Source organism: Hippopotamus amphibius, chromosome 6 (genome assembly GCF_030028045.1).
Source record: "Hippopotamus amphibius kiboko isolate mHipAmp2 chromosome 6, mHipAmp2.hap2, whole genome shotgun sequence".
NCBI classification, from domain to species: Eukaryota; Metazoa; Chordata; class Mammalia; order Artiodactyla; family Hippopotamidae; genus Hippopotamus; species Hippopotamus amphibius.
In genome coordinates, this window is record NC_080191.1 from 36,547,719 (window position 1) to 36,575,632 (window position 27,914).

The 27,914-nt window shown below is 37.5% G+C and overlaps 1 protein-coding gene across 1 annotated transcript in view; it reads left to right on the top strand.

Annotated features, from left to right (window-relative positions):
- LAMA2 (laminin subunit alpha 2) overlaps window positions 1–27,914 on the top strand; it is a 604,135-nt gene that overhangs the window by 562,073 nt on the left and 14,148 nt on the right. Inside the window, exons 52-58 of the mRNA XM_057737971.1 lie at window positions 3,556–3,694; window positions 5,759–5,770; window positions 8,744–8,864; window positions 11,332–11,508; window positions 15,115–15,263; window positions 20,293–20,469; window positions 20,704–20,872. Of these exons, the coding sequence (XP_057593954.1) occupies window positions 3,556–3,694; window positions 5,759–5,770; window positions 8,744–8,864; window positions 11,332–11,508; window positions 15,115–15,263; window positions 20,293–20,469; window positions 20,704–20,872 (944 nt within the window). The remainder of the gene's footprint in view (window positions 1–3,555; window positions 3,695–5,758; window positions 5,771–8,743; window positions 8,865–11,331; window positions 11,509–15,114; window positions 15,264–20,292; window positions 20,470–20,703; window positions 20,873–27,914) is intronic.

The following is a 27,914-nucleotide window of genomic DNA, read 5'->3' on the forward strand; positions in this document are numbered from 1 at the left end:
GATTGGGTTTTGTAGGGAGGGGCAGGAAGCAAGGAGGACAAAGAGGTATAAGAAAACTTTTGGGGTGGTGGATATGTGCATTTCTTGACTGTGATCATTTCATGGATGTATAGAGATCTCAAACCTTCTTACCTTGTACATTTTAAACATGGGCAAATTATACGATGTCAATTTTACTTTGATAAAACTGTTTTTTAAAATAGGACAGACATTAGATTTATTTAGGAGATGACATTAGTAGAGCTGTTGATGGATACGATGTGGAATGGTGAGGAGAAAGGATGAGTCTCTAATTGAGGAGACCGGGTGGGGGTCCTAGTGCCACCAAATAAAATAAATAATACAGATCTGGGAGTAAAAAGATAACCGTTTTATTCTGCGATATCAGCTGGGGAAGTATATAGTGACTTACCTGTTGAATGCAGATTTTAGGCAAAAGTCAATTCCAGGCATATATATTTCTGCGTTGTCAATGTATAGTAGGTAGATATAAACTTGAGCTGCCCAGACTGCTGAAACCTAAGAAGTAGCTAAGTGAAAGCATATTAGGGAACATCAACATTTCAGAAGTGTTCAAAGAAATAGGTCCTAGGGAAGGAGACTGAGAATGAGGTTGGAAAGGCAAGAGAAACTGGAGAAGTTGGCATTACGGAAGTCAAAAGAGGAAAATTCTAGGAGCTCCCTGGTGGCGCCGTGGTTAAGAATCTGCCTGCCAATGCAGGGGCCTGAGCCAGGAAGATCCCACGTGCCGCGGAGCAACTAAGTCTGTGCACCACAACTACTGAGCCTGCGCCCTAGAGCCCAAGAGCCAAAACTACTGAGCCCCCGTGCCACAACTGCTGACGTGCGCACGCCTAGAGCCTGTGCTCTGCAGCAAGAGAAGCCACGGCAATGAGAAGCCTGTGCACCACAACTAGAGAAAAGCCTGTGAGCAGCAACAAAGACCCAAGGCAGCCAATAAATAAATATTTTTTAAAAGAGGAAAATTCTAGAAGGATGGAAATTTTAATCTCACATACTGCATAGATAGGGATTAAGATAAGGACCAAAGGACCCCATTGAGTTTGGATGTAGGGAGGGCTCTGTGGATTTTAGCAAGATCAGAATCCATGGTAGTGGGATAGGAATTCAAGTAAGGCCATTGCTCTTTTCCAGATACCAGATTAGTTGTTTTACATAAATTACTCTCAGCTAGTTGGTAAAAGCACTGTCCCTTAGAATTCAAATACACTCCTTCAGGAGGCATCCCCCACCTTCCCTGAGAGTCAGTTAGTGGAATCACAGTCACTAATAGAAATGCGCCATGTCCGCCCAGGTGCACTGATATGTACACAAAATTGATCATTTAGATTTTCAGCGGACTAAGAGAGAGAAGAAAAGAATTACCAAAGTAAATTCCTGTATAGCAACTCAGCATTGATTATAAAATACTTAAGCCCCTACTCTGTGTTTCGTATTTAATAAAACCCTTATTTCCATGCTTACCCATAAATGATGTCTGAACTCATCAACTCTCAAACTTTATGTTAATAACTATTCTATAAGGGAAAGAAGTAGGGCAAGAAATAAAAGCACGTGCTAGCGTTCCATGGCAGGAGCCACTTCACTGCTGTCACTCTTGAAGGACAGAGCAGAGCCCCTCATTTAAATCAGTAAAAATATGCCATCCTATGTCTCTCTACCGAAGCGTACACTTGGGCCAGTGGATTTCAGTTCAACTGTTTCTGCTTTTTAATCAGTTTTTCTTAGAATGATTTCTAAAAATGGATATATTCACTCAGGGATAAGGAGGAAAAACTACCTCCAGTCTCTGGCTTGCCTGTGATAGAGAGACAGAATCTCATTTTCACAGACAGCATTAAAATACACACCAGGTCTGTAGAAAAAAAGGCTATTTTATTGTTCCAGTCAACAGCCCCTTATGAAAACTTCTTTGCTGATCTAGATAAAAAAGAATATGTATGAAAAGTTTGGAAAAGAGTTTTATAATTTTTTTTAAATTTTAGTCACCAGTCTGGTCAAAAAGATATCTGTGTATGAAATTAATATGTGCTAGAAAGTAATTAATTTTTTAAATCTTAACTTGCTGAATATTTTTTTAATTGGCAAATTATTCTTGAGGTATTTTTTGTTGTTTGTTTATTTTTACAAAATTCTTCTTTGAGGATTTCAGGTGTTAATAGCTTTAGGTATTTTATTTTGGACATTTTTATAAGGCAATTATGTTTGGTTTTATTGAAGATACTTCCTTTTGGAATGGAAGGGCTACAAATTACAATGGAATCTTTGGGTTTGATATTTCTCTTTATTTTTCAAAGAGCACTCTTCTAAAAGATGATGAGTTGGGAGAAAATGATAATGCTCCAAGGTCAAACAAATTTGGGAAATACTTTTTGCTCTGTGTCCCTCTTTTGGAGCATCCCGTTGCATATTAACATGTTGAAAGATCTGGGCAGCTATAAAATTAAGATATATGTTTAATTTTGCTTAACCCAATGTTTGTCATATTTATATGACCCAGGAACATCCAAGAAACTAGTGCTCCAAAGAAGAAACATTTAGAAATGCCCTTATAATCCATTGGTTCCAGTGGCCATTTTTAGACCCTTGCTAATTCAGATCTTATATCAGGCAAAGATTTAGAGGCCAAATTTGTCATGTTAATGAACCAATGCCTCAATATGCATCAAGGGTCCAAAATATATGAAGCAGTTAAAGTCTGAGCCTGGGCAAATATTATGGTGAGAAAGTACATAATTCAGATGGAGCCTAGCCTGACTTGTAAGAATGAAGAGGATAAAATCAATGAGATAAAGTGTTCCCATCTCCCCTCTGAACAAAGCAGTTTAAACAGAGAAGAGCCTCTCTTCTTTCCTTTTTCCTTTCTATTTCTGAATTCTTATCCTCACCATACTGAAAATACCTTTAGAGACCTGAGAGAAAAGCAATAAGGCATGAAGACTGTACCTCTCACGAAACACTCAGCATCCCCTGTCTAAAATGTAGTTTACAGTGGGTGTGGATCCCATCATCTTGCAGAACAAACATTCCCATCTCTCCACTTCCTTGCATAACCCATCTCATCCTCATCACTTTGTGGATGAGCCCAGACCCCAGTACTTCTGTGGATACTGAAATTTATAGAAGGAACCACAAATTCTGTATATTTCTAATTGATCATCTAATTTATAATTAGATATTTATCTTAGCATTAGTTAATTATCTTACTTTATTTTCTAACTACTTATCTATATTATGGAAAACTATGTCAACTGGTTCTCTGCTGTCCATCTAAACTTCTTTCTTTTATCTAGATTGGTTTGCCTTCACTGGTGTTCAGGCTATTATTTTCATGCTTTCTTTGTGGATCATTTAACAATGTATTTTATTGATATTGTTTCTGCAGTTATTAAATAGCTGTGTATAGTACATGTGCTTGAGAAGGTCAGTGTTAATTTGAGAATTAATGTACGTTTATCTTGAAGTAACCAGTGATGATATAGATGTGATGGGTATCGCTCAAATAAAATGAGAAACTTTCTCTTTCCTTTGCAGCCAACATATCAATTGTAGATATAGATACGAACCAGGAGGAGAACGTAGGAACTTCATCTCCTGGAAACAACTTTGGTCTTGACTTGAAAGCAGATGACAAAATATATTTTGGTGGTCTCCCAACACTGAGAAACTTGAGGTAATTTGGTGTATATTTAGAGCTAAGGATTAAGTTTTAATTAAATGGCACGATGCTCACTAGAGTTCTGAAGTTTAATTACAACCAGAATGCCATATAACCTTTAGTTGCAGAAAGGCCTAATCTGAAAAATTATGTTGCATGTGAAAATAACACCAGGACTTAAAAACCAAAGACCAATTTGATATCTTTGTTGAAGAGATGGATGGGAATCATTGTTTCCCTTACAGTCACCAGATGAAACGAATTGTAAGTTATTAAAGGTGGAAACTGGAGTTGAATGTAATTGCCTTTCTCCTTGCACATTCATTGGAGATAATGGTGCACTGACATCGCTTAGTGTTCTGAAAATTAGTCAGTGTTCCAGGACACTGTGAGTGTAACCTGCTTTATGGCTAGGCATGAGCATGATAATAGTGTATTGGAACGTTCCCATACGCCTGATGCTAAAGTGATATTAGTTATTCTCGTGCCCGTGTCAACATTTTTTTAAATTTCATGTATTTTTTTTAGATACCAGGATGGGGAGATATATTTAGCTCCTAGTTTAATTGGTTCAAAAAACAAATAGAAGTAACTAAAAAGTGTCAAAAAATATTTCATGTGGTAATTAATTAATTTACTGCTTGTTGTACAACAACTTATAAGAAATAAAAGTTATAGAGCACTTGGTGCTCAATCAATCTTAATTGAATCTAATTAGAATGGGATGAATTGATTTGGCTAAACCATAAGAGTTTACTATAAATGCAGGCCACCATATTTTTCATTTTTGTTTTGTTTAGTTTGTTAGCTTTTGATGGTGACAAAAGTCCTGTCTAGTTGTTTCTACTCTAAAAAGACACATTACGATTGGAAGGGCCTCAGAATAACTGAAAAGTATGGTGGTCAGTTCTTTTCATATTTCTCAAATGAGCGGTGGAACTTCAATCTCATTTTATAATAGCAAGCATGCTGACTGAGTTTTGCTCTTCTCTCTGTATGTAAACTCATAAACCAGGCACCTGTCCAATTACCGGTCTATCAAGGGTAGAAGTTGGTAAGCTTCACAGTGCAGATAAACCGGCTCTGCATTTGTCTGCATGATATTGTATTTGTGTTAGGAATATAGATTTAAAGTGTCTGGTCAAAAAAGTTATTGTAGATCTAACGTATTTGAATAGTGGCATAGTTATTACCCCAAAACCCGCTTATTCATTCAGCAGGTGTTTGATGAGCATCTACTATGTTCCAGGCACTATTTAAATACTGCAGATCCAGCAAATAGTTCAAGTCTAAGATTTACTTTGCAAGATCGCTAACTGAATTCTCTATGAGTGAATTAAATGTAGCCAAAATAAGGCTATCTGAAGGTGGCTTCATTTATTCTCGTGATAATGTAGTTTTAATTACCATAAAGTGATTTTCAGGAATTATCTACAAAAGTGTATATGTTGATTTCACTGAGAAGGGTTTATGTATTAGTTGGCAGACTACATACCTGAGTCTTTATTGCCAAGATGTTTTTACCCTCACAGTACAGCATCTCATAATTATAATATTTCTATGGCATGGCACATTATTTCAAAACAATCTTTAGACACACACATTTGACTAGTCAAGGAGCCATGCATTCATAGTTAGCTGTAATTTTGCCCACGGGCAGAATCTTAATGTGATAAAGTGCAAAAGCTGGTGATGAACATGAATTATTTTTACATATATTAAGTTCAAATTAAGTTCAAAGAGGCAATAAGCGCTCCTTATAAGCTACTCATTAATATTACAGTATAGCAACATTTGTGCATTTTCCCATTCATAAGAATGATAAATACAAGTGCTTTAAGTTCAATTCCAAAATAAAAATTTTCCAAGAGAATAGAGCGGGAGATGGACACTGTTGGAATCTGTTTCTCGTGTAGTCATGGGTGTATGTCTGTTTTCTGTTGGTGCTTTATATTCCTTTCCTATGTAATTCCTATGAAATGCTTTCTTTTTTTAAATATTTATGATTAAAGTTTATTGTGTTACTAAATGAAAATGCAATTATAAGTAAATCATTTTTTTTCTCTTCCCTTGACCTAGTATGAAAGCAAGGTAAAATTTAATTTTATGCATGCCTTCTTCAAGTGCATGGGTTGGGTAAATGTGGCTTCTTAGATAAAGCAGAGATGCAGAAGCGGTGACACCTATGCAGCTTTATTCATAGTACATTTCACGAGCAAGCAATGCATTCTGAGATAGTTCTCATGCTGCCCTTTGCTTACAAAAACGCTGCTGCTTACCCACCATCACTGGACTGCACTTTGACTTGTTTTCACCAGCCGTGATGACAAATTTGCTCTGCTTATTTGTTCAACCGCCCACGCACAGTGCCCCCTGGTGCACACATGCAGCAGCACACACACTAAGGGCAGCTACTCAGATGCATGGGCACAAACCTAGTTCTAGGGAACAAAGTGGCCTCTTGGGTTGAACCTCAGACTCTGGTCTCCCAGGTACCACACCGTCTGCTGAACAATCAACCTGTGCTCCCAAATGCTTACTACTGCCTGGCTGCTCTTTGCAAGCCTGCGAGTATGCAAAACATGGCCCTTGCACCTCTTGGCAAAGCTGCTTCTTTGTTGCCATGTTTATTTAGAATTACCAATGAAGTCAGATAAAAGGAATCTCTGGAAATACTATATGTAAAACAAGTGTTTGCGTTCACAATGAGGAAATTTGCGGGCAGTCATCCTAGCTTCTCAGGAGCATTTCAATTCCTATTTGCAAGCAGGCGACGTTAGCATGGAGGTTATAAGCTGCAGGCCTCTGTGAGTGGCTGATCTAACCCCAGAGATGTGCCAGGCTAGCGCACTCTGGCTAGAGCTACAGCTGAGTGTTTCGGTATTTCAAAACCTAATGGTGCCAAATTTCCCGAAAGGAAGCTGAACTGATCCAATAAATTTTTAAAGCAAAGGCTAGACTTTTAATACCAGAAACTAGACTGTATAGAAATGAAAGTGTGAAAAAAAATAATCAAACTTGTTTAATCACAATACAGTTATAAGACCAGTCAAGTGCTCTTTGCTGAGATGGCTAAAAAGCAAAGGCTGCCTTTCAGTGAAAATATCTGCTAATAAAACTCTGGAATGACATTGTGTAGCTTTGTAATTCTGCCTGTGAGGCAAACAGAGGAAACAGAGGCCTGTGGTTACCATTAGGCATCTGATTACCATATGTGATTACTTATCCCCTGTGATTTTCACAGTGTCGAGCTTGCTAAATCATTGCGTTTTGAAATGGTTCTTTGTATTTCCCTGAAATAATGAAGTGTCTGACATGTACGAGTGATTTATTTTATCGGTAAGACTGCTGAGAAACTTGGATAATCAGTCTGCCTCTCCACGAACATGGAACCAAGTGAACACTGAGATTGAAGTTCACCCATTGCCTTCACTTTATACACGAAGAACATAAGCAAGAGTCTCACTCTCCAGTTGGCATGTGTTTTGTAATAACCAGCTAACTGAACAGAAGGGGAAGACCTTGGGAACAAATGGAAATGATCAAAGAAAATAAAGCAGTCCCAGAGAGAGAGAAACAAAGGACAAATAGCCAGCATGACATAAATCACCCGATACACACTACCAGGGTTTGATTTGCTTTCCCACCTGTTTGTCCTCATGTGTTTTTTATTAGGACAAAAAAGAAAAAGAGGAATCCTGCCATCATGGTCAGTGAGGAGAGACTTAATCACTATCGAAATAACTATAATATCTTGGTATTGATTGGACAGTTTCTTAGAGATGGTTATTAACATCAAAAACTATATATTACTTTTTCTATTGCTGTTGACCTGCGCTATTCAATATGGTAACCACTAGCCACAGTGGCTATTTAAATTTAAATTAAAGAAAAAAATTTTTTTAAAAATGGGGCTTCCCTGGCTGTCCAGTGGTTCAGACTCTGCACTCCCAATGCGGGGGGCACAGGTTCGATCCCTGGTCGGGGAACTAAGATCCCACGTGCCACGCGGAGTCACCGGGGGGGGGGGGGGGGGGGTAAAAAAGAGAGAGAGAGAAAATTAAATGGCAGTAAAAATTCAGTTTCTCATTGGCATAAACTATTTTTCAAGTGCCAGCAGCCATATATGGCTACTAATTACTGATCTGGACAGCGCTGGAAAGAACACTGCCATCATCACAGAAGGTTCTACTGGACAGTGCTGCTGTACATGAACCAGGTGTCATCACCATAACATCCTGCCAGCTTATGTTGATTGAGCACTTACTGCGTGCTAGCACGGTTATCCCTTTTTAAGGAGCAGTGAGCAAAAAGTAAACATTCAAGTGTCATTTGGGTATTGAAGCCATTTTCAACCTTACTGGAAAAATGAAATGTATGTTTATGCCTTTGGTTGCTTTATTTTATTACTGCTCCAATACAGAATAAGGACTTTAGGGTCAACCTGTAAATGTAATCTTAAAATATCTTTTTTTTTTAGACTATATAATCCAAAAGAATGTTCTCAGGTTTTATTTGACTTAAAATCTTTAAAGAGAAATGTGACATTATCTTACTTATCAGCTCACCCTCCCACCCAAAAAAACAGTCTCAATCACAGAAATATCTTTTCAAAATCAGTGTTTCCAGATTTTTTCAAATTTTAAGCAAGATTTTATGTAACTTTTTTGGCATGTGGTTTGATTGTGCTGTGCTATACAAGTGCCTGTTCTCTGGTGGAAAAAAAGAAACACATTTCATTATGCATGTGAAGCACTTCAGAAGAAATCAGTTAATTCCTGTACCTTGTATTTAAATGCAACAGGTGAGATTATTTTTTAAAAGGAGAGGAAGAAGTACTACATAAAGACTTCTTGTGCAGGATGGTGCTAATATCCACTTGTCCAACCAGCAGCTAATGGAAGCATAGTTTGCTGCGTACACATGCACGTGTGCACAGTCTGAGAGACATATGCCTGCCTCTGCCTCGATTTGCTCCATATGGCTTGCATTCAGTAGTCACAGACCCCGTACTGCCATTGCCCTGATGATATTGCTTTTGTTTTCCATTTAACTTTTCGACAGGCCAGAAGTAAATTTGAAGAAATATTCTGGCTGCCTCAAAGATATTGAAATTTCAAGAACTCCATATAATATACTTAGCAGCCCTGATTATGTTGGTGTTACCAAAGGATGTTCACTGGAGGTTGGTCTCTTCTTAATGTCTTCCCAAATACATTCATATGAGAGTTCACTTAGTTTGGGTCTCTTACAGGGATCAGTCTTTGTTAATATATTTTAAATACCCCCTGACCCTAGTCTTAGCTATGCATAAATGATAAAGCAAGATTGAAGTAGTTCTATAAATTACCATGATCAACTGAACTTAGGAAAACAGCACTATAAAGACCCCCAAATTGTGAACCAGTTTCCCACATGTACAGCACTTCATAGCATGTGTTTTTTTTTTAATTTTAATTTTTCATGAGTTTGAGAGGACCCTTTTATTTATTTTTGTTTATTTATATTTATTTTTTTACTGCAGTATAGTTGCTTTACAATGTTGTGTTAGCTTCTACTGCACAGCAAAATGAATCAGCTACACATGTACAGATATTCCCTCCCTTTTGGGTTTCCCTCCCACTTAGGACACCACTCTACTCAACATTGAGCAGAGTTCCCTATGCTATACAGTATGTTCCGCTCAGTTGTCTATTTTATGCATAGTATCAATAGTGTATATGTGTCAATCCCAACCTCCCAGTTCCTCCCACCCCACCCCTTTCCCCCTTGGTAATATTACTCTCTTTTCTGGCTCTCTCTTCCTTTTTAACACTGCTTTTCTCATTTCCTCATTTTTGTCATCTATATTAGACTTATTTTATCTTCATGTATTTTATGTAGCTTTATTAGCAGCCTTAAATTTTTCCTGGAATGTGTTAGGAGTTTACACAAATAGCAAATAATAGTTTACACCATGATCATTAGTGCATAGCATCTTCTCCACAGCTTAGAAGTCACACCTCCTTTTCTTTGCAAGGCATGTAGTGGGAAACATCTAGAAAGACTTGGCCTCGATGGGACTGCAAAGTCCCTGTTATCAGGTATCTACAGTTCTTTTCTTTGTTGCCAAAGCAGCCCAGCAGTCCCCTGATTCCACTTGACTATTTTACCCTGACTCTTCAATAGGAGCAGACCCATAGGAGAGAGAAACACAGGTCACAGCTCTGCTCTCTTATTATGTAAGCAAGAGCCAATAATCATCAGCAAATATTAGTAAAAGTTTTATGGGAATTCTAAAAGTGATGAGTTTGCTTTTAAAAGAAAATGTTAAATATATCGTACTTACAAATTTTTAATTACCCTGATATGACACAACTATTCATTTTAGCTGCTTCCTCCAATTAAAATTATGTTAAAGCATTGTGATGGGAGATAAAGGGATTTGGGGAAAAAGGAAAAATAAATCACCACTAAGCCATGAAGTTTAAAGACTGAAACAGAACTTTCAGGGTCTGCATTGTGCCTAGTTACAGTCTCCAAGTTGGAATTAGCCATAGACGTCCACCCTGAGAAGCTTGGGAATAAGGAAAAAGGAGGTACACACAGAATTGAATCTCTAAGAATTCATACTGGCCTCTTTTTACTCAGAGTTTTAATGTTCCAAAGCCTAACTCTCATCCACATGCAAAAGATATATACATGAGGATGGAAAACTGTCCAGAAAATGAATAGCCTGTATGTGTGTAAATGATTCTGTAAAGGCACTTTTCAGTAACCAGGAATTATTTGCAACTAAAATATGATGCAGAAAGTTTAATATTTGATAAGTATTGAAAAGTCTGCACAGTAGTTTTACTTGAACTATCTAAAATTCTTTGATTTGAAAATTGGAATCAAAAACATATTACACATTTTACGGCACATTTAACTGGGCCTGAAACACTATGGAGGAAAATAACCTGCATTATAAAAAGCTATATGCTTCTACTCAGCTTTGGAATAGGGGTGATTTTTACTTTCTCCCTTTTGCACTTTGTTACCATTTAAAATGTTACTGTTTTAATTTTATTATGGGCAAGGACAATGATAATAGTTTCATTTTGAGAAGAAAACTAGACTATGAAATATTTGGTATATTTATTTTTAAGATTTAGATTGTATCTGATTTTTTAAAAATTCCTCTAGAGCGTCCTTATACATTTGATAGCAATGAATGTCTCTACTTCTTCAGCTCATTGCCGAGGAGGAATGCAGGCAGAGACCGTGGTCAGACTCAACTATAAAACATAAGCAATTAGTTGGTAGAAAGTATTAAAGGAATCAATTAGAGTGTTTTCAAGGGAGACTTAGCAAAATAGATTTACACCAAAAGAAAATGTTACCTATCAGTGATAATCTTTTATATTTCAAATCAAAAGTTCTAGAATAAAATCAGAGGCCCGAATTTTTATGTTAGCTCAAACTGCTCAGAAATTTCAAAATTACAGCTGAAAATAATATTTCTTGGGTTGCTCCTAAGCTCTCCATGTAACTGTGGGTTTTCAAGTGTTCTAAAATGGCAGTGTATTTCATAGTAACGTTGAATGCATTGAGATGGGTGAGTGAGATGGAGAAATTAATGTAAATGTTCATGTCTAACGCTTTCTTCCCTTCTTTCCTTTTACCCAAAGAACGTTTACACAGTTAGCTTCCCCAAGCCTGGTTTTGTGGAGCTGTCCCCTGTGCCTATTGATGTAGGAACAGAAATCAACCTGTCCTTCAGCACCAAGAATGAGTCCGGGATCATTCTCTTGGGAAGTGGAGGGACACCAGTGCCACCTAGGAGAAAACGAAGGCAAACTGGACAGGTACCCTCACACCAAGTTAATAATACATTTTCCCTAATGCTTATATGAAGCAATTATTTTTATAAAGAGACTCAGGTGAGACATTTAGGGTTTATAAATTGTTTTAATATTTTTATTTGCATCATTTATTTTCATTATCATCTTCTTAGGACAATTATCTCCACGAGGCTTTTCCTGTTGGTCAATTCTAGGTGCAGACACACTTGTATTTACATACATATTTCATATGGGTTTTGCATATATAAAGAGAGAAAGCTTAAAATATGTTCAAATTATATTAATATTCTCTTCTAAGTCCAATTTCCTACCAGATCTGTGGATAACCAGATGGGGGTCCCTTAAGTTTAAATTTAAATTCCTTTAGGATCAGTTTCCCAGTTTCACCAACTAACATGATGCAGTCTGTTGGAGCCTAACCTGCTCCACTCTCTCTGGATGCAGAGAAGGCAGAGAACAGACCTGGGTAGGAAAAGGCCAAGAGGACACAACCAACCCAGGTGTGGACAGTAGTGACATTAAAATAAAGTCTACACAGTGTCTGCTTCGTAGGGTTATGAACTTCAGTTTTCATACCCACCAGCCATTTAATTCTGTCAAAAACTCTCTCTTAGTTGGCCTGATCTAGGCACCATGACTCTTTACTGCATGGATATTCCTCCAATACTTTTGATCACATTTTTGAAGATATACATTTTTTTTCCATTTAATCTCGTTTGTCTGAGTGAAAGAGTTCTTAGGAATTGCCTAGTGTGCCATGGACAAAGCATAAAGTGCTTTATAAATATGTCCTGTGTAAATATGAATGCATTCTTGTAAATCAGGTTGTATTGTTTGTGATTATAGGTTGTTTTAAATCACTTTTAGCATTTAAAATTTAGTAATTGATAATATTATGTAATAATATTATTTGCTACCCCCACAAAAAAACAATACTCAACAAAATACGTGTTGACTCTTGAACAACACAGGTTTATCTTCATAGGTCCACTTGTAAGTGGGTTTTTTTTCAATAGTTAAATACAACAGTATTACATGATCCAAGGTTGGTTGAAACTGAGGATGCAGAACATCCAACACAGAGGAACTGTGTGTAGGGAGGGCTGGGCTGACTGTAAGTTATACTCGGATTTTTTACTGTGAAGAGGGTCAGCACACCATGTTGTTCAACTGTGTTGGCAAATAAAATCCAAAGATGTACAACCATGAGTAACTTGCATTATCTCTGAAACACAAAGGTGGTTTGATATTAGAAAATCTAAAAATCATATAATCATCTTGATAGATGTAGAGAAAACTTTTGGTAAAACTTAACACCCATTCCTAAATAAAAACAAAGCAAAACAACCAGAAAAAGAGTTAGTAAACTAAGAAGAGGATGGAGCTTCTTGACAGGAAAACATTATAAACATTTCCTTTTCCCAAACCCAAGGAAAGATTAACATTATCACTATACTGGTCTTAGCCAATGCAATAAGAACAATATAGTACAAGAACGAGTATACAATTTAAGAATAACAGAATAAGCATAAGACCTGTATTGAAAAAATATATAAAATTTATTGAAAAATTATAGCAGACTACTTATTAAAGTAAACATATTAATGGAAAGATTCAGTGTTAAAAATATATTAATTATCCACAAAATGATATATAGATTCAACTTCAATGAAAATACCACCTTATCTTTTTGTAAATCAGATCAAGCTAATTCTAAAATTTATATCAAAGATCAAAAGCCCAAGAAATTCCTGAAACAGAAAAATAAGTCGGCTGACTGTTTCAGCAGATATCAGCACATTAGAAGCTAGAGTTTTGAATCGTGGGAGTGTGGTGTTAATGCAGTGGAAAAGAATAGAGGGCCAAGTATAGATGGAAATGACATTTGGCAATAGGTGACATTGCACATCATTAGCAAAACCATTCACCTTTCAGTGAATGATTCTGGGTCAATTGGTTATCCATATAGAAAAAAAAATGAAGTAATTTCTACTTCATGCTAAACAAAAAAATAAATTTGCAATGAATCAAAGTCTTAAATATGAAAGGAAAAAACTTTTAAATGTTTAGAAGAAAATATAAAAGGATAACCTTTGACCTTAGGGAAGAGAAGTATTTCTTTGGGAAGGAAAAAACAAAAAATACTTTTGAAGACTAGAGGGAAAATAAGTTGTACTTTATCTCATTTTATACTGTGCATAATAAGCAATTAATAAATATAAAATGTAAACATAAAATATTCTCTTAAAGCCTTTATCTTTTAATCCTAAAAAATAAAATTATTTTCTCACTGTTACTAATGATAAGCTGCTTATAATAAGAGGACCAGATCAAACATTCTGAAATAGATTTCCACTAAAGGATATTTTTGTCCTAGGTCACCTGTTGGTTTCATATTTCTCCTCATCAGAACTAAATAAATGGACTTAAATAATCAGCCTTCAGGATAGTTCTTAAAATAAAACATGTTCCCATTAACACAATTAAAATAAGAAAATATTAAGTACTATAGTACAAAGTAAATTAGAAATAACATGTTAATGTTTCAACATTTTAATGATAAGGAATATCTAGTTTTTGAAATTTCATTGTCAATGCTATCTGAAAGAGGAAACAATGTGAAATAGGTCATGTCTGTTGCAGAATCAGTACTGGTTAAATGACAGACTTTATTTTTCAAAGCTACCAGTTTTGATACCCATAGGGTCATTTGTGATTACGTTATGCTAAAGGGGTTTGAGACCTCAATCAGCTAAAAAAATTTTAACTGAGTGAGTAGATGGCAGTTGTCCCTTTCGATGGATGGAGAGCACTAACCCAGATCCTCTGGCCACTTTGTGTTGCACACGCAGCGGCATAGATGATTTTGTAAATTATTGGAGATATTATGAGGTTTGAATGAAACCATCTCCACCACCTCAGGTGACTCGCAGAGGACCAAGTGATCATCGTGTATCAGGTTCCCCCCATGCTCCACAAGAAAGGGAGCAAGCGTGGCGTCAGCTTTGGGGACAAGGACTGCATTCAAGCTCCCTGGGGTTCATAAACTGATCTCAAAACCATATTGTTGCTATAGTAACCGTGGCAAGAAGAAAGCAGTCGTGTTTGTGGATGAAAAATTGTCTTCCTTCTTTCTAAATGTGGGAGACAAGTTTTATGTTGGTGATAGCAATCTATTCCACCAGACTGGGGAACGAATTGAAATCTAAACACTCAAAATGCAGTAAGGTTGGGAGTCAGACCTGATTTCCAAAAGCTAGATGTCCATTTGTGAATAGAGGGAGAGGGATTTTATTGACACCCTTTGTTTCCTGATGGGTTTTGTGAGTTAGAAGCCCAATGCAAGCACAGCTGTTGTCAGCATCACAAATTTGCTTTGCAGAGACTGCTATGTTACTATCTCCACTTTCCACATCATCTAACAAGCAAAAATGGTAAACGATTAAAAAGCTATTTCCAGCTGCTTTAAATACTCTTTTTGAGAAAATATTGAGTCTTAACTTCTCAGGTAAGGTCTCAGAGCGGATGAATCCACCGTTCTGGCAGGGAGCTAAGCTAAGTCATAGATGAGACTCCTCTTTAATCTTCAATAACCATTTGCTATTGCAGGCCTATTATGCGATATTCCTGAACAAGGGCCGTCTGGAAGTGCATCTCTCCACAGGGGCACGAACAATGAGGAAAATTGTCGTCAAACCAGAGCCGAGTCTGTTTCACGACGGGAGAGAACATTCTGTTCATGTAGAGAGAACTAGAGGGTAACAATAGTCCTAGTGACTGACTGTACAGTCATAACTAACGGGAACTCCTTTGCTCGCCTTAGTCCTTTACTGGACCTTTGTGTATGGACATACGATGCATTGCAAAACTATCAAGTAGTTTAATTTCATCTTCTTTATATTTCATACTTTGGGAACCTCATTTACCTTGACCTTAAGGAGTTTTATTCTTAACGTCTTTATGCAGGGCAGTTCTCCTCTCCACCTCTGAAAAAAACAAATGCATCTTCTGAAGCTGTAGATAAGAAAAATCTCTCCCTTCGCACCTATCAAATACTCTCTTCTCAGATAAGGTGTGCGCATGGCGAAACGCACAAAGCAGCTCAGCTGGTGCCAGCAGCCTTTGGCAGCTGCTATTTTCATTCAGGATCCAAGGCAGTTATGGCAGCTGCTTAGAAATCTGTCACAGATACCGAGCGTGGCAGCGGCTGCAGGACCCACGGAGCACTGTTCTGTGCATGCCTCCTCCCTGACCCCCGCCAAGGTGTGCAGGGTCCCTGCGCAGCGGCTCCGTGAGGGAACACAGCTGAGAGAGGGAAGGGGGAAGGCTGCTGGCTCCCCATCAGTGCATGGAGGCTGCCTCTCTGCAGATCCGCCGGAGCACTTGCTTCCCAGCCCTGAGTCAGGGAATTGCCTTTTAATGGTATAAGCTGATCTCCCATTTCTTCAGGATGCTGCAGTACTTCATACTTACTTTACTGGGGAAGTCATTTGTTTTTTGGGGTTTTTTTTTTTTTTTCATCAAAATGTATGACAACTCAGAGAGGTAATGAGCTTAGAAGGACAATTAGAGAAAAAGAAAACAGAAGCCCAGAGACTTCAGACCTCCAGACCCGCAATCCACTTATTAGACTGAAGACATAGAAAAGAACTGGAAATCAAATTTGATGAAACCTCAAAACACAGAGAATACTTTTAAAAATACAGTAGTATGAATGTGTAGCAAAAGTTCAAGTAAGCAGATGTTATTCCATACTTAAAGACTGCCATTTTCTAATCATCCTCTTGTGTGGATAATAGTTTAAATAAGTAATAAGAATGTCTTGTCTTCTAAGTGAGTGATGAAGCTTTCCTTGGTTTGTGTTTTTCTATTACATAGAGCATTAGGTTGTGGGCTGAATTGATACTAAGCCTTCTTGCAGAGTATCTGCTAACTGAGATGTTTAGAAACCATGATTAAGACAAATGAGGGATCAATATGTGGACAAACTAAAAACCTTTTACTAGTCTTATAGGCACATATTGCAGTCATGGTCTCTGAAGAGAAATGCAAACTGAATTTTCTCATTTGAATCTTAGGGGATGCTCTAGAATACTGATTTTACATATCTTCTAGACTAGATTTCAGATCCTTTGCCAATTGTTAGTCCTTCTCATTGTAGGAAAGACTTTTTATTTAAAGTCTTTAAATTTTAAATAATTTCAAGAAGCAAATGCAGATCTGAGAAATAGTTAACCAAGATATCATCCGAAATATTGTAGAGAAAGAATTCTGACATTCCCAAGTGCATTATGATGTTATGCTAAGGTGTCCTTTTAACAGGTGTCTCTTCAAGAAGGGTATTTTATTATGCCAGCTTCACAGCTGTTGGCCATCAATCCAACCTTTATTTGATTAAGCTCAGTGTATAGTACATCCCTGAAAACTGGTCATTCAGTTAATTGGCCATATAAACAATCAGTTTTGCCATTCGCTGTTAATTAAAGGATAATGTATTGGACGTATTAGTGTGTTGTCACTGCACTCTGTGGCAAAGCAAGAACTCATCTGCCACCATGATGTCTCATTCAGCACTCTGAGGTCAAAAAACAATCATCACCTATGCTTTAAGTGAGCACTTCAATTAACTGATTAACCAGAGATCACTAATGACCCTAAGAACGTCATCCAGAAACATATTTTAATGCTTCATAGCAATTCTATGGCATGCTCTGTGTCAAATACTAAACAAAGATTATGTCCTTTAGTCGTTCTAAGTGTATGTGAGATCTGTATTAATATCCTTTCATCACAGATGAGGAGATATTAACTACTTTGCCCAAAATCACATAGCTAGTAAATAACAGAGGCAGGATTTAAACCCAGATATACTTGACTTTAACACCTCCATCTGTGCTCACCAGCTATTTATTCTTACCCTTTTTGGTGACCTCAGAATTGTATTACTTCATGTTGATTATGATACGTTTATTAACTTGGAAATATTTGCTTTCTTCCAACACTATTTAGACCATAAATATCAATTGTTGTTTCTTTTCTCAAAACTCTGGATAAGATGGTAATTTTAATGCCATTAGTACCACCTCATAAAATCAATAGATTTTTACCAAATTGAGAAGCAGGGTTTTCAATATTACTCTTGCCCTTTTCTCTCCCCATCTGCCTCTCTTAACCCCTCCTCCCTCATTCTCTCTCCTTTTCTACCCCTTCCTCTGCAAAAATTTCACTTCCTTCACTTTGGTATCTAACTCCCTAGTATCCCAGTGACCTCTGTCTTTTATAACTGGTTGGCCCTCTGATCTTCCTCCTAGAGTCCACCTAAGTGCCCGGTAGTTCTAACTGTACAAAAACATTAAACCCTAAGAGCCTGTAGGCAAGTCGGTGTTCTCCTCTGTGACAGCATTCCTTACATAGGTAGAGAATTAGGCTAAAGACCAAAGAGTTGGAGCAAATATATCAGGAGTAATTTGAGGTTTCCAGAATGGGCTCAGGATTTGGACACTGCAACCCAAATATTTCTTTCTTAGAGTCCAAAATATATTCAATTAAAAATTTTCAGGTTTTGTTTCTCACGTAAAATGCAAATATCAGGGCACTTCTCTTAATACCTTTAACCACATATGCGGTTCATTTGGTTGTGGTTTGAAAAAAGAAATCTTAGATCAATATTTCATACAAATAAGAAACAGAATGTAGATGATTGAACTTGGTGTACACCCCTAAAAAAATAATAAATAAATAAAAATAAATTTTAAAAAAAGGCAGCCAAAAAAAAGAGAAAGAAACAGAATGTAAGCAATAAAATAGTCACAAAACTTCAAGAACCAACTATTGAAATTTTAAGGAAATACAGCTGACCTATCACAATACTAATAGTAATATAATGATTCTTATAATGCTTTCTGCCCATAGTAAGTCCACAGTAAAGAGTTTGTTAACAAATACTTTTAAAAAAGGAAATGCACCAGAATCATGAAGGACATGGAGGTAATATCCCTCTTTACAAAGAAGTGAATAAATGACCTAGATATGATGCTGCTAGGATGTCAAATACCAACTGGATTCAGCATGGTCTTCTAGCAATGCCCTTATTAAGTAATACATCCTCAGTACAATGCCTTAGTTGGTGCTTCCCATGGTTCCAAGTAGGTGTACTTATCCGCATTTTGTAAATGAATGAAATGAGACTGAGCAAGATTAAATGACCGACTCAAGGTCACACAGCTAGTAAGCTTCCATACTGGTGCTTAATTCCAGTCTGTTCCTTCTGAAACCTCATGCTCATTCTGCATCTCCACCCTGTGATCAGTAAGAAAGGACCATTGTTATGGCCCTTGGAGCAGAACCAGACTGGAGAGAGTTCACATCAGAAAGAGGAGAGCCTCTGGATCTTTAAAAATTCTAATCAAAAGCAGAGATTTGCTCTTCTGGACAATCTTTAATAGTGGCTTAAACCCTTCACTAAAACCCTAGAACACTGGTATATCGTATTGTAAGAGGTTACTTTTAGCAAAAGGTAAAAAAGGAGTGTGGCGGTACTTCTCAATGAGTCACACATATCCAGAAGTGAGTGGTTTTCTCAAAGTCTCATAAAACCACCAACATTCTTAGCAACAAGGCTGAACTCTGAATTTTGCCAACACAATCTTCCACAGTCTGGCAAAACATCAATATATCATTTTCCCTATTTTGCCTTTGAAACTAATTCCAACCTGCTGCCTCTACACCTCCTGAACAATGGCATTTTCAGCCACAACAATATCTATTCTTTGTTCTATTCTCTTACATTTGAATTGTCCCAAAGTGGGCCCGTTGTTCAGTGCCACTTCAGAGCATCTTTGCCCTGGTTTATTGTTTCTAATTCTACATGTGGTTTTTCTTCTTTATAAAATCAAGTAAACTGGCATTTTAGAACTGAGTTTTCTACCTCAGTGCTTCGGGTTTTCTCCCCAGATGTGAAATGAGTTTTCAGTAATCCACTCATGATCCTCAGGCTATTGACGAACATGTATGACGAGGAGCGCCATGCTGACTATTGGGACTGAAGTTTAAAACCTGCTTCTAGAACAAAAGAGAAAATGCCTCTGGTCATTTTCATCAGCAGAACTCTTTGTCTCCTGATTCTTTGCCCCAGGATCCACAGAGTGAATAAGTAGCATGAGGTGCTCAATTAGTAATGTGTGAGTTATCTCTCATAAGCAAATTAGGGAAATTAATGAAACAGCCACTAAGGAAAATCATTGCGGAGAACAATTAGCATGGTGTTCTGGCCTGCCTCTTCTATGCAAAAGCCAGCAGCTACATTCTTTATAAAACATCCTGTAAGTGTTTGCTTTTGATTCCTGCAATCTAAGCTCTCAGGAGTACAGTTTGTCCCCTAGCAAGAAGATAATAACTAGCACAAACCAAGAAATAAAGAGCCAAACAAAACGTGACCCCATGCTGTGCTAAACCGACTGAGCCTCATACGATTAGACATTACCACCCCGTACAGAAGCCTCCGCTCCACGGGCTCATGTGTAAGTCCACTTACACCGCCAGAAGCTAATGTTGCAGCCACTCTATTGCCCTGTTTCAGGAAACTCTCAAGGAGGGTTAACAAGGGAGGCAGAGGGACAAGATCCTGAGAAACAGTACCATTTGCTTAGTGTCGAATTCCTAATCATCACATTTGGCTCCCTTAAAAGCTACAGGAAGGAGGGGTGTGGGGTGGCAGGAAAGAGTTTGATTTCCGGTTGTATGGGGCGTTGTGTGTTTTATACTTGTTTATTTTCAATGTTTTATCAGCATCTTTACTGTTCAAGTCGATGAAGACAGAAGGCATATGCAAAATCTCACAGTAGAACAGGCGATAGAAGTTAAAAAGCTTTTCGTTGGGGGCGCTCCACCTGAATTTCAACCTTCCCCGCTCAGAAACATTCCCCCTTTCGAAGGCTGTATATGGAACCTCGTTATCAACTCTGTGTAAGTGAGTCTCCTTGTTACTAATTTTTTTTTCCTATGAGGATCACTGTTGCAGCTACATTATCCAAAACCATGGAGGGATGGAAACAAAGATCTTCAAGTTAGATTTTTTTTTTTAATTGCACTGATGACCTTTAAAAGGGGAAAGGAGAAACAATGTAATGGTAAGGAAGGAGAACAATGAAAAATAAGAAAAATAAGAGAAAGTATTGAATTTTAATTGTATTCCCTTAGCCCTATGGACTTTGCGCAGCCAGTATCCTTCAAAAATGCAGACATCGGTCGCTGTGCCCATCAGAAACCCCCTGAGGATGAGGATGGAGCAGTCCCAGCTGAAACGGTTAGCCAGCCAGAGCTGGTTCCCACCCCAGCCATCCCTGCACCCACGCCAGTACTGGCACATGTAAGTGCTTATATTCCCTTGTTTTCTCATTTTAACCCTGTGTTTTTAGTCATTTTCAGAAGGAAGGTTATTCAGTATATCTAGTATACTCTACTGCTACAATTAGAGGAAGGGTCACCTGTCTATGAAAACCTATTCTCCTTACATCTTCCTTGGATTACTTTCATGTATATATCTGTTCTCCTTTAATTTTCCTGTTTATAAAATGGCACGTTTTCAGTTGAAAAGTTAGCACAGAAATGTCTACAGAATCAAGAATAAAACCCACCTACAATAGCATCACACGGAGGCAACCATATTGATTTTCAGCCCCTTTTATTTGCATTGTACATAGCAGATCTCATAGCATGCATACAATTTGGTATTCTGTTTTTAAAAACCAGTAATACATAATTAAGATTGTTTCTAAACATCATGCAAATGTGTGTCTAATATGATTACATGTGTAAGTGGAGAGAGAGACACACGCAAAATATTTCATAGCATAATCAAGGAGATAGTATATCCTTGATTAGAGCGTGGGTTCCAGAATAGACTGCCTGGGTTCAAATCCCAGCACTCTAACCTACCGTCTGTATGAATGTGGGAGAGCTACTTAGCCAATCTATCCCCCTCAGTTTCCTCATATGTACAGTAAGTATACTAATAACACATATATCAAAGAGTCATTATGAGGATTTAAAAAAAATGTTTGTTAAATGCCTAGCATATGCTAAGCATTTAATAAATGGCATAATTACTAAATAGTAATGATCATCATGACTGCCTTTTAGCAATTTCCATTCAATATTATATGTAATTTTCCTAACAGCTGTGTAAAATATATACCTATATACCATCATCCCATTTTTGGTTGATTTAATAAGAGTTAGCTAGCCTAAGTAACACACCCAGCCACAGCCAGTAAGTGGCAGGATAGGAATTTTGATCCAGTGGGTCTGATTATACAATCTGGTTCCTTATCACTGCAACACTTCATGTTTACAATCTGTTCTATGTCTGCACTGAGGGCCATTTATAGCGTTTCCATTTTTTCACTATTAGAAACTGTATTCTGATCAGCACCTCTGTCCATCAGACTTTCTCATTGTTTCTAATGATGTTCTTAAAATAGATTCTTAGATGGGTAATTATGCAGCCAAATGAAGAATATACCCAAGGTTCTCAACACACATATCGGATTTGCTTTTTGCAAAGGTTATACCAATTTACATTCTCACTACCAAAGATCTCACTACACTCTTGACACCACATGCATCGTATTTATAATACTTGCCAGTTGATGGCTGGAACATGTTGTCTTGAGGGCACATTTTGAAAACTCTTGAACATTTTGTTCTCTTGCTTAGTTTTCATGATGGAATTGGTTGTTTTGTAGAGCAGTGTGCTCCTTGTCACTAGAAATATTTATTAAATGAGAAGCCAAATAATCATCTTTTAGGAAAACTGGCCATTTATTCTGAGCATCATGTCCTCCTCTGTAAAATGTGGATATTACACCTACGTTGCCTATCAGATGGGATTATTGTAAGAATCAAATGAAATAATATATGTAGAAGTTCTTTGACAAGGGGAAGAAGCACACACGCAGAATTACTGTGAGGAATCCCTGCGTTTACTAAGTAACTATATAGTATGTGTCCAGTACTCTGCCGGGCACTGTATATCCATTATTTCACTTGATTCCCACAAGCTATTAATTGTTTTATGTTTATTTATATTGGAAGTATTATTAGCCTCATTTCACAGAAGAAAATACCTATGATCTTACAGCAAGCTAGCAAGTGAAAGGCCATCAGTCATGTTGGGATTAGTGCAAGGAGTTGATTTTCACCTAAGACCTCACTGAAATCGCCAGATGGATTTCGGAATATTTCCTTAGTGCTTTCATAATGTGGCCTTATGCTTGATTTCTCCCAGCAAAGGGAAGGTTAATAATCCTCCCTCCTTTCTGCCTTAGGTACTGTTCTCTAGACAATTATCCCTCTTATCTGTTCCCCGGACTCAGGAAAGTATTTTCAACTGAGGAATTAAAAAACACCATGAGTAAAATAAACTTTTTTTGACCTTGGATCCAAATGTCCATTTGGAGTCTATAGGACAGTGGACCCTAAAGTCTGAACAACTAACTTAGAATTATAAATAATGATTAGCAGAAGCCCTAGAGACCAGCTAGTCCAATCACCATGATAATACATGAATCTTTTTATATGACACTTGATGTGGACTTACATACAGCCTTTGCTTGAACATGCCACTGACAAGGATTTTCCAATGTGATGATGACGCAGGCTCTAGTTGTTAGAAAGCCATTGGTTATAATGAAGTAAATTGCATCTTTATAACTTCTATGTAATAATTGTGTTTCTGTAGCCAAACACATTAAGTTAATATCTTCTCTAAAATCCCTCCAAGCATTTGAAAACAGCTAAGTGTTCTCTCCCAGGCTAAATATTCCATTATCTTAAGCATTGTTCTTAATTATTATTATTTTATTTATTTATTTATTTATTTATTTATTTATTTATTTATTTATTGGCTGCTTTGGGGCTTCATTGCTGTGTGCAGGCTTTCTCTAGTTGCAAGGAGTGGGGGCTACCTTTTGTTGCAGTGCGTGGGTTTCTCATTGCTGTGACTTCTCTTATTGCAGAGCATGGGCTCTAGGCATGTGGGCTTCAGTAATTGTAGCACGTGGGCTCAACAGTTGTGACTTGCAGGCTCTAGAGCTCAGGTTCAGTCGTTGTGGTGCACGGGCTTAGTTGCTCCACGGCATGTGGGATCCTCCTGGACCAGGGCTCAAACCCATGTCCCCTGCATCGGTAGGTGGATTCTTAACCACTGCGTTAGCAGGGAAGACTCTCTTCTTAATTCTTAATTTCTAATTCCCATATTCCCAGTGATAACATTCTTACATTTGAAATATCTCTTTCAAAATTTGGTGCCCAGAATAGACCACACTATTCAAAATGGAGTGCCCAGTTCAGAGGACAGCAGAGTTCCTCCCTCCACTGGTCTGTCATCATATTCTACTAACACACCTGGGAACGTTTTAATGTTTCAAACAGATGGATCATGCCATTAGTTCATCATTAGGTAGCATATTCGGTCAACCAAAACCTTGAGGACCTTCGTATCACTTGAACTTCTCTTAAATCTGGTCCCTCAGTCAGTCCACATTGAATTGGTCTGGTTTATTGCTGAATAACCATGCTGATCCTCAGTGATCACCTTTCTTTTCTTAGTTGTGTTTCTAAAACACAAACTTTGTTTTATAGGAGATCTCAAGCATATCCTTCTGTGGTTTCTAGAGATCACATTTTTTTCCCTTTTTCTGAAAACAAAGATATTCTTTCCCATCTGGACTGAAGATTTTAACTTATTTAAGTTTTCTTCTAACCTTCTGTTCTAATTCCAGTTTCCATTTTCTCTCAGCAGTACACGTTTTAACGTCTCCAAAAAAGAGCATTCCACTTAATAGATAAGACAAAAGCAAAAGAGAAGGAGGCTAAGTAGCAGGCCTGTGGGTTGGTGTAGAAAGACTCATAGAACAGCAGATCTTGTGTATTATAATTATTTATAACTGTGTGGTCAAAATTATATATTTTAGAATTTTTCATTTCTTTTGGGTTGTACTGTATTGTCAGAGTTTCAGATCATGGAACCATACATATCTCCTCTTTCAGTCTTATTTCTTTCCCTTATCTTCATTCTTTAATTTGTGTGTGTGTGTGTGTGTGTGTGTGTGTGTGTGTGTGTGTGTGTGTAGAGAGAGAGGTATCTGCTTTTTAAAGGCTAAAGATCTGACAATTTATTTCATGACAAATATTTATTAAGAGCCTACTAAATGCAGAGATGAATAAGACATTTATTTTATGACAAATATGTATTAAAAGCCTACTAGAGAAAGAGAAACTGAGAGACATATTTGAGAAAGTAGACATTAACATAAAACACAGTAAGCAAATACGTGTGGAGGTCAGTCAGGATAAATGCCAGTGTGGGCTCCAAACACGACCTGCTTGCTTCCAAGACTGAAAAGTAGAAGCATGGCAGAGGACACTGTTAAACTCCATCCAAACAAAATGGATAGTAGTACCTAGAAGTGTGAAAACAGGTCCATAAAAATGCAAATTTTAATATGTCACCATAATCTTATACTTAAAATCTTTCAATTGAAACAATATAAAATGATGATGACATACTTATGACATTATGTTAAGTGGGGAAAACAGGATATAAAACTCTATATACTGCATAATCGTGTCTGTATCCATACCTAGAGAAACATGTAAGAAAAACCTTTCCAGGATATGCATCAGATGCTAACAGTAGATGTATATGGTCCAGAGATGATTTTCATCATGTCAAAAAATATTGTTAAATGTGTTTTGCTTTCATAAATGTTTAAAAAGATGAGTTAAAAGCAGTGGTTTTTCAACCTTTATTCCTCCACAACATCCAGTTATGTAGTTGATTTCTTCACTGGGGAAGAGGGACGTGGTGCGTGATCCCCTCTGAACTCCTCCATGTTGAGTCACTGAGGAAATAAACTGGGTCTTTAATCCAAGAGATCCACGATACACGTCTGCCTGCCTGTCTCGTCGTAGCCTGCCTACCTTTACTCAGTGAGCACAGGGGGCTCACTGAGTAACTTACCTGTCCTCTCTAAATGTAAGAAAACTCACTGACAAATGAAAGTAATATCTACTCCAAGGATTATCATAGACTAAATTATACATTGTACGCAAAGCACCCAGCACCATGACTGGCTCACAGTAACTCTCTGTCATTCTTCTAAGGGAACTAGTTAGCTTAAACTTTCAAACTTTCAGGGTGAGATCAAGTGCTAGGAAAAGGAGGGTGAGCATTTCATTTTTAAACAACCTCCAACACGGTGTGATTATTCTCTCTCAAGTCTCCTTTCATTTTCAGTTCTCACCATTTTCTTTTTTAATTCAGAATTTTAAGAATTTATTTAATAATTAAGACGTACACATTAATTCCAGAAGTGAGAACTGCCTATGTGTTTCTTGTTTGTTCTAGCAAAGTTGACAGGAAGCTTCTCCTCGTCTCTGTTCCTTTCATTTTCTTCTTTACACCCTCATACCCCTCCCCACCAGCAACTTGCAGCGTGAGGACGACACTCACTCTCCTCCAGGGTAATTTACGGGTATCTTGAGAAAGCCCTGCCCTGTGAAATGGATTATGTCAATGCTATTATTAATACATGCCAGAACATCATAGATCAGAGAGCATATTTTACACATATTATCTCATTTGATAGTGTGGTAGCCTATCTTCTCTTTATACTGTTCTCTTATTCTTTAGCCCATTTAGAGTTGGATAAAACATTTCCACATATTATATTTGTGGATATTTCTTGTGGAGGACAGGAGGGATTAAAAATGTGGACTTCTAGTATTACAGAAAATTGTCAAAATGTGACAACTTCTCTGTAGGTATATATGGCATTTATACCCAGTCTTTACAACCAACATGGCCTGTGTGGATTTGCATACAGTGAACTGGCTGCATGTTTTTTTTTTTATACCTGAAGTTTATTGGAAAGTTGAACTTTAAATTTCAAAGTTTAAAACATGAATACTAAGAAGAGTGGTATAAACAGCCATGAAGAGTCCCTGTACTGTTCAGGACTCTTGGGGAGTTGGGGGAAAGAAGTGAGCAGAGAAGGAAGGAATAGAGCAAAAGAAAGCTATTCCTCCAGCAGATTTAATGCTTTGGCTTTAAAAGCTAAGTACAGTCCCGACCAAAGGATAGATCAATTGAATACTAATATGTATTTAAAGGGGAAGCATACATTTTCCATACTGCAGAGAATTACTGTTCAGGCATTAGTATGTAAATAGTGGTGCAAATGCCCACTATTTACCAAAAAAAAAAAAACCTATACGCAGGGAGTTAACATAACTCAGTTTCTCAGTCAACAGCTTGAATAGGGATTTTGTATTTCAGAATATTAAAGTCAGTGCCAGAAAAAGTATCTTCCGCTTAGTATTTATGCTGAAAGAAGAACATCACAAAGAAGCACTCAACTTCGCAGATGTCATTTTAGCCCATATTTGTTAGAGGATTTTTGACTCATGAAAGAAGAAAATGATGCTATTTTTAATTAATTTTTATTTGTGTAGTTGATTTAAATATTATGTTATTTTTAGGTGTAGAGCATAGTGAATCAGTATTTTTGCCTATTATACTCCAGTGATGCAATTTTTATATCATTCATCATTTGGTGCTTTCAAGAACAGAGGTGCCAGTCTTGATCAATGTATTTGAAGTCTCTACTCTGCACCAATCTAGAGCCAAGGAATACTTATCCACCAATTATATGCCATCCTGAATCCAATACCTCATTTCCAAATGTCAGCCAACAATCAGCAGTCGGAAATGACCACTGCTTTATTCTGATCTGAAATTAATTAGCAGTATGAAGGTGAAAATGTGAAGCTCCATTGCTAATCTCCGGTCCTATGCACTTGCCTAAACATGGCTATGGGCAGCCTGGCTTCCTTCAGAATCCTCTCCAACTGTGTCCCTGCTCTCACCAACAGGGGCATGGCCACATTAAGACTCCCCACTCAAGTTTTGTCTGCCCACATCTTGTCACCTGCCAAGCAGAGACAAATAAGGAGCAAGCCTGTTCTGTCCTTTCCTACTTTCCCCCATATGTACTTTAAAGAGTCCCCACAAGGTGGCAGGATTGTAACATGCTGAGATTGATGAACCCATGATACTTGTATTATTGTTCTAACACATTTCAGAGATCAGTGTTTCCAAAAGAACTCAGGTCAAGTATCATGTCCATAAAGATGATGCTTCCCCTCAAGCTCACACTGGCTTGCAGGTGGACGATTCATCTTGCAACAACCATTCTTTAAAGGTTCCTTAAAATTACCTCATTAGAAGATCCTTCCTCTTAGCTTACATTACTATAGGAAGCAGGGTTGAATGTCCTTAATGACAAGATCATTTTATTCTTTTGCAAACCTTGGAGTACTTTCCATTCCACCTCACAGGGTCCCTC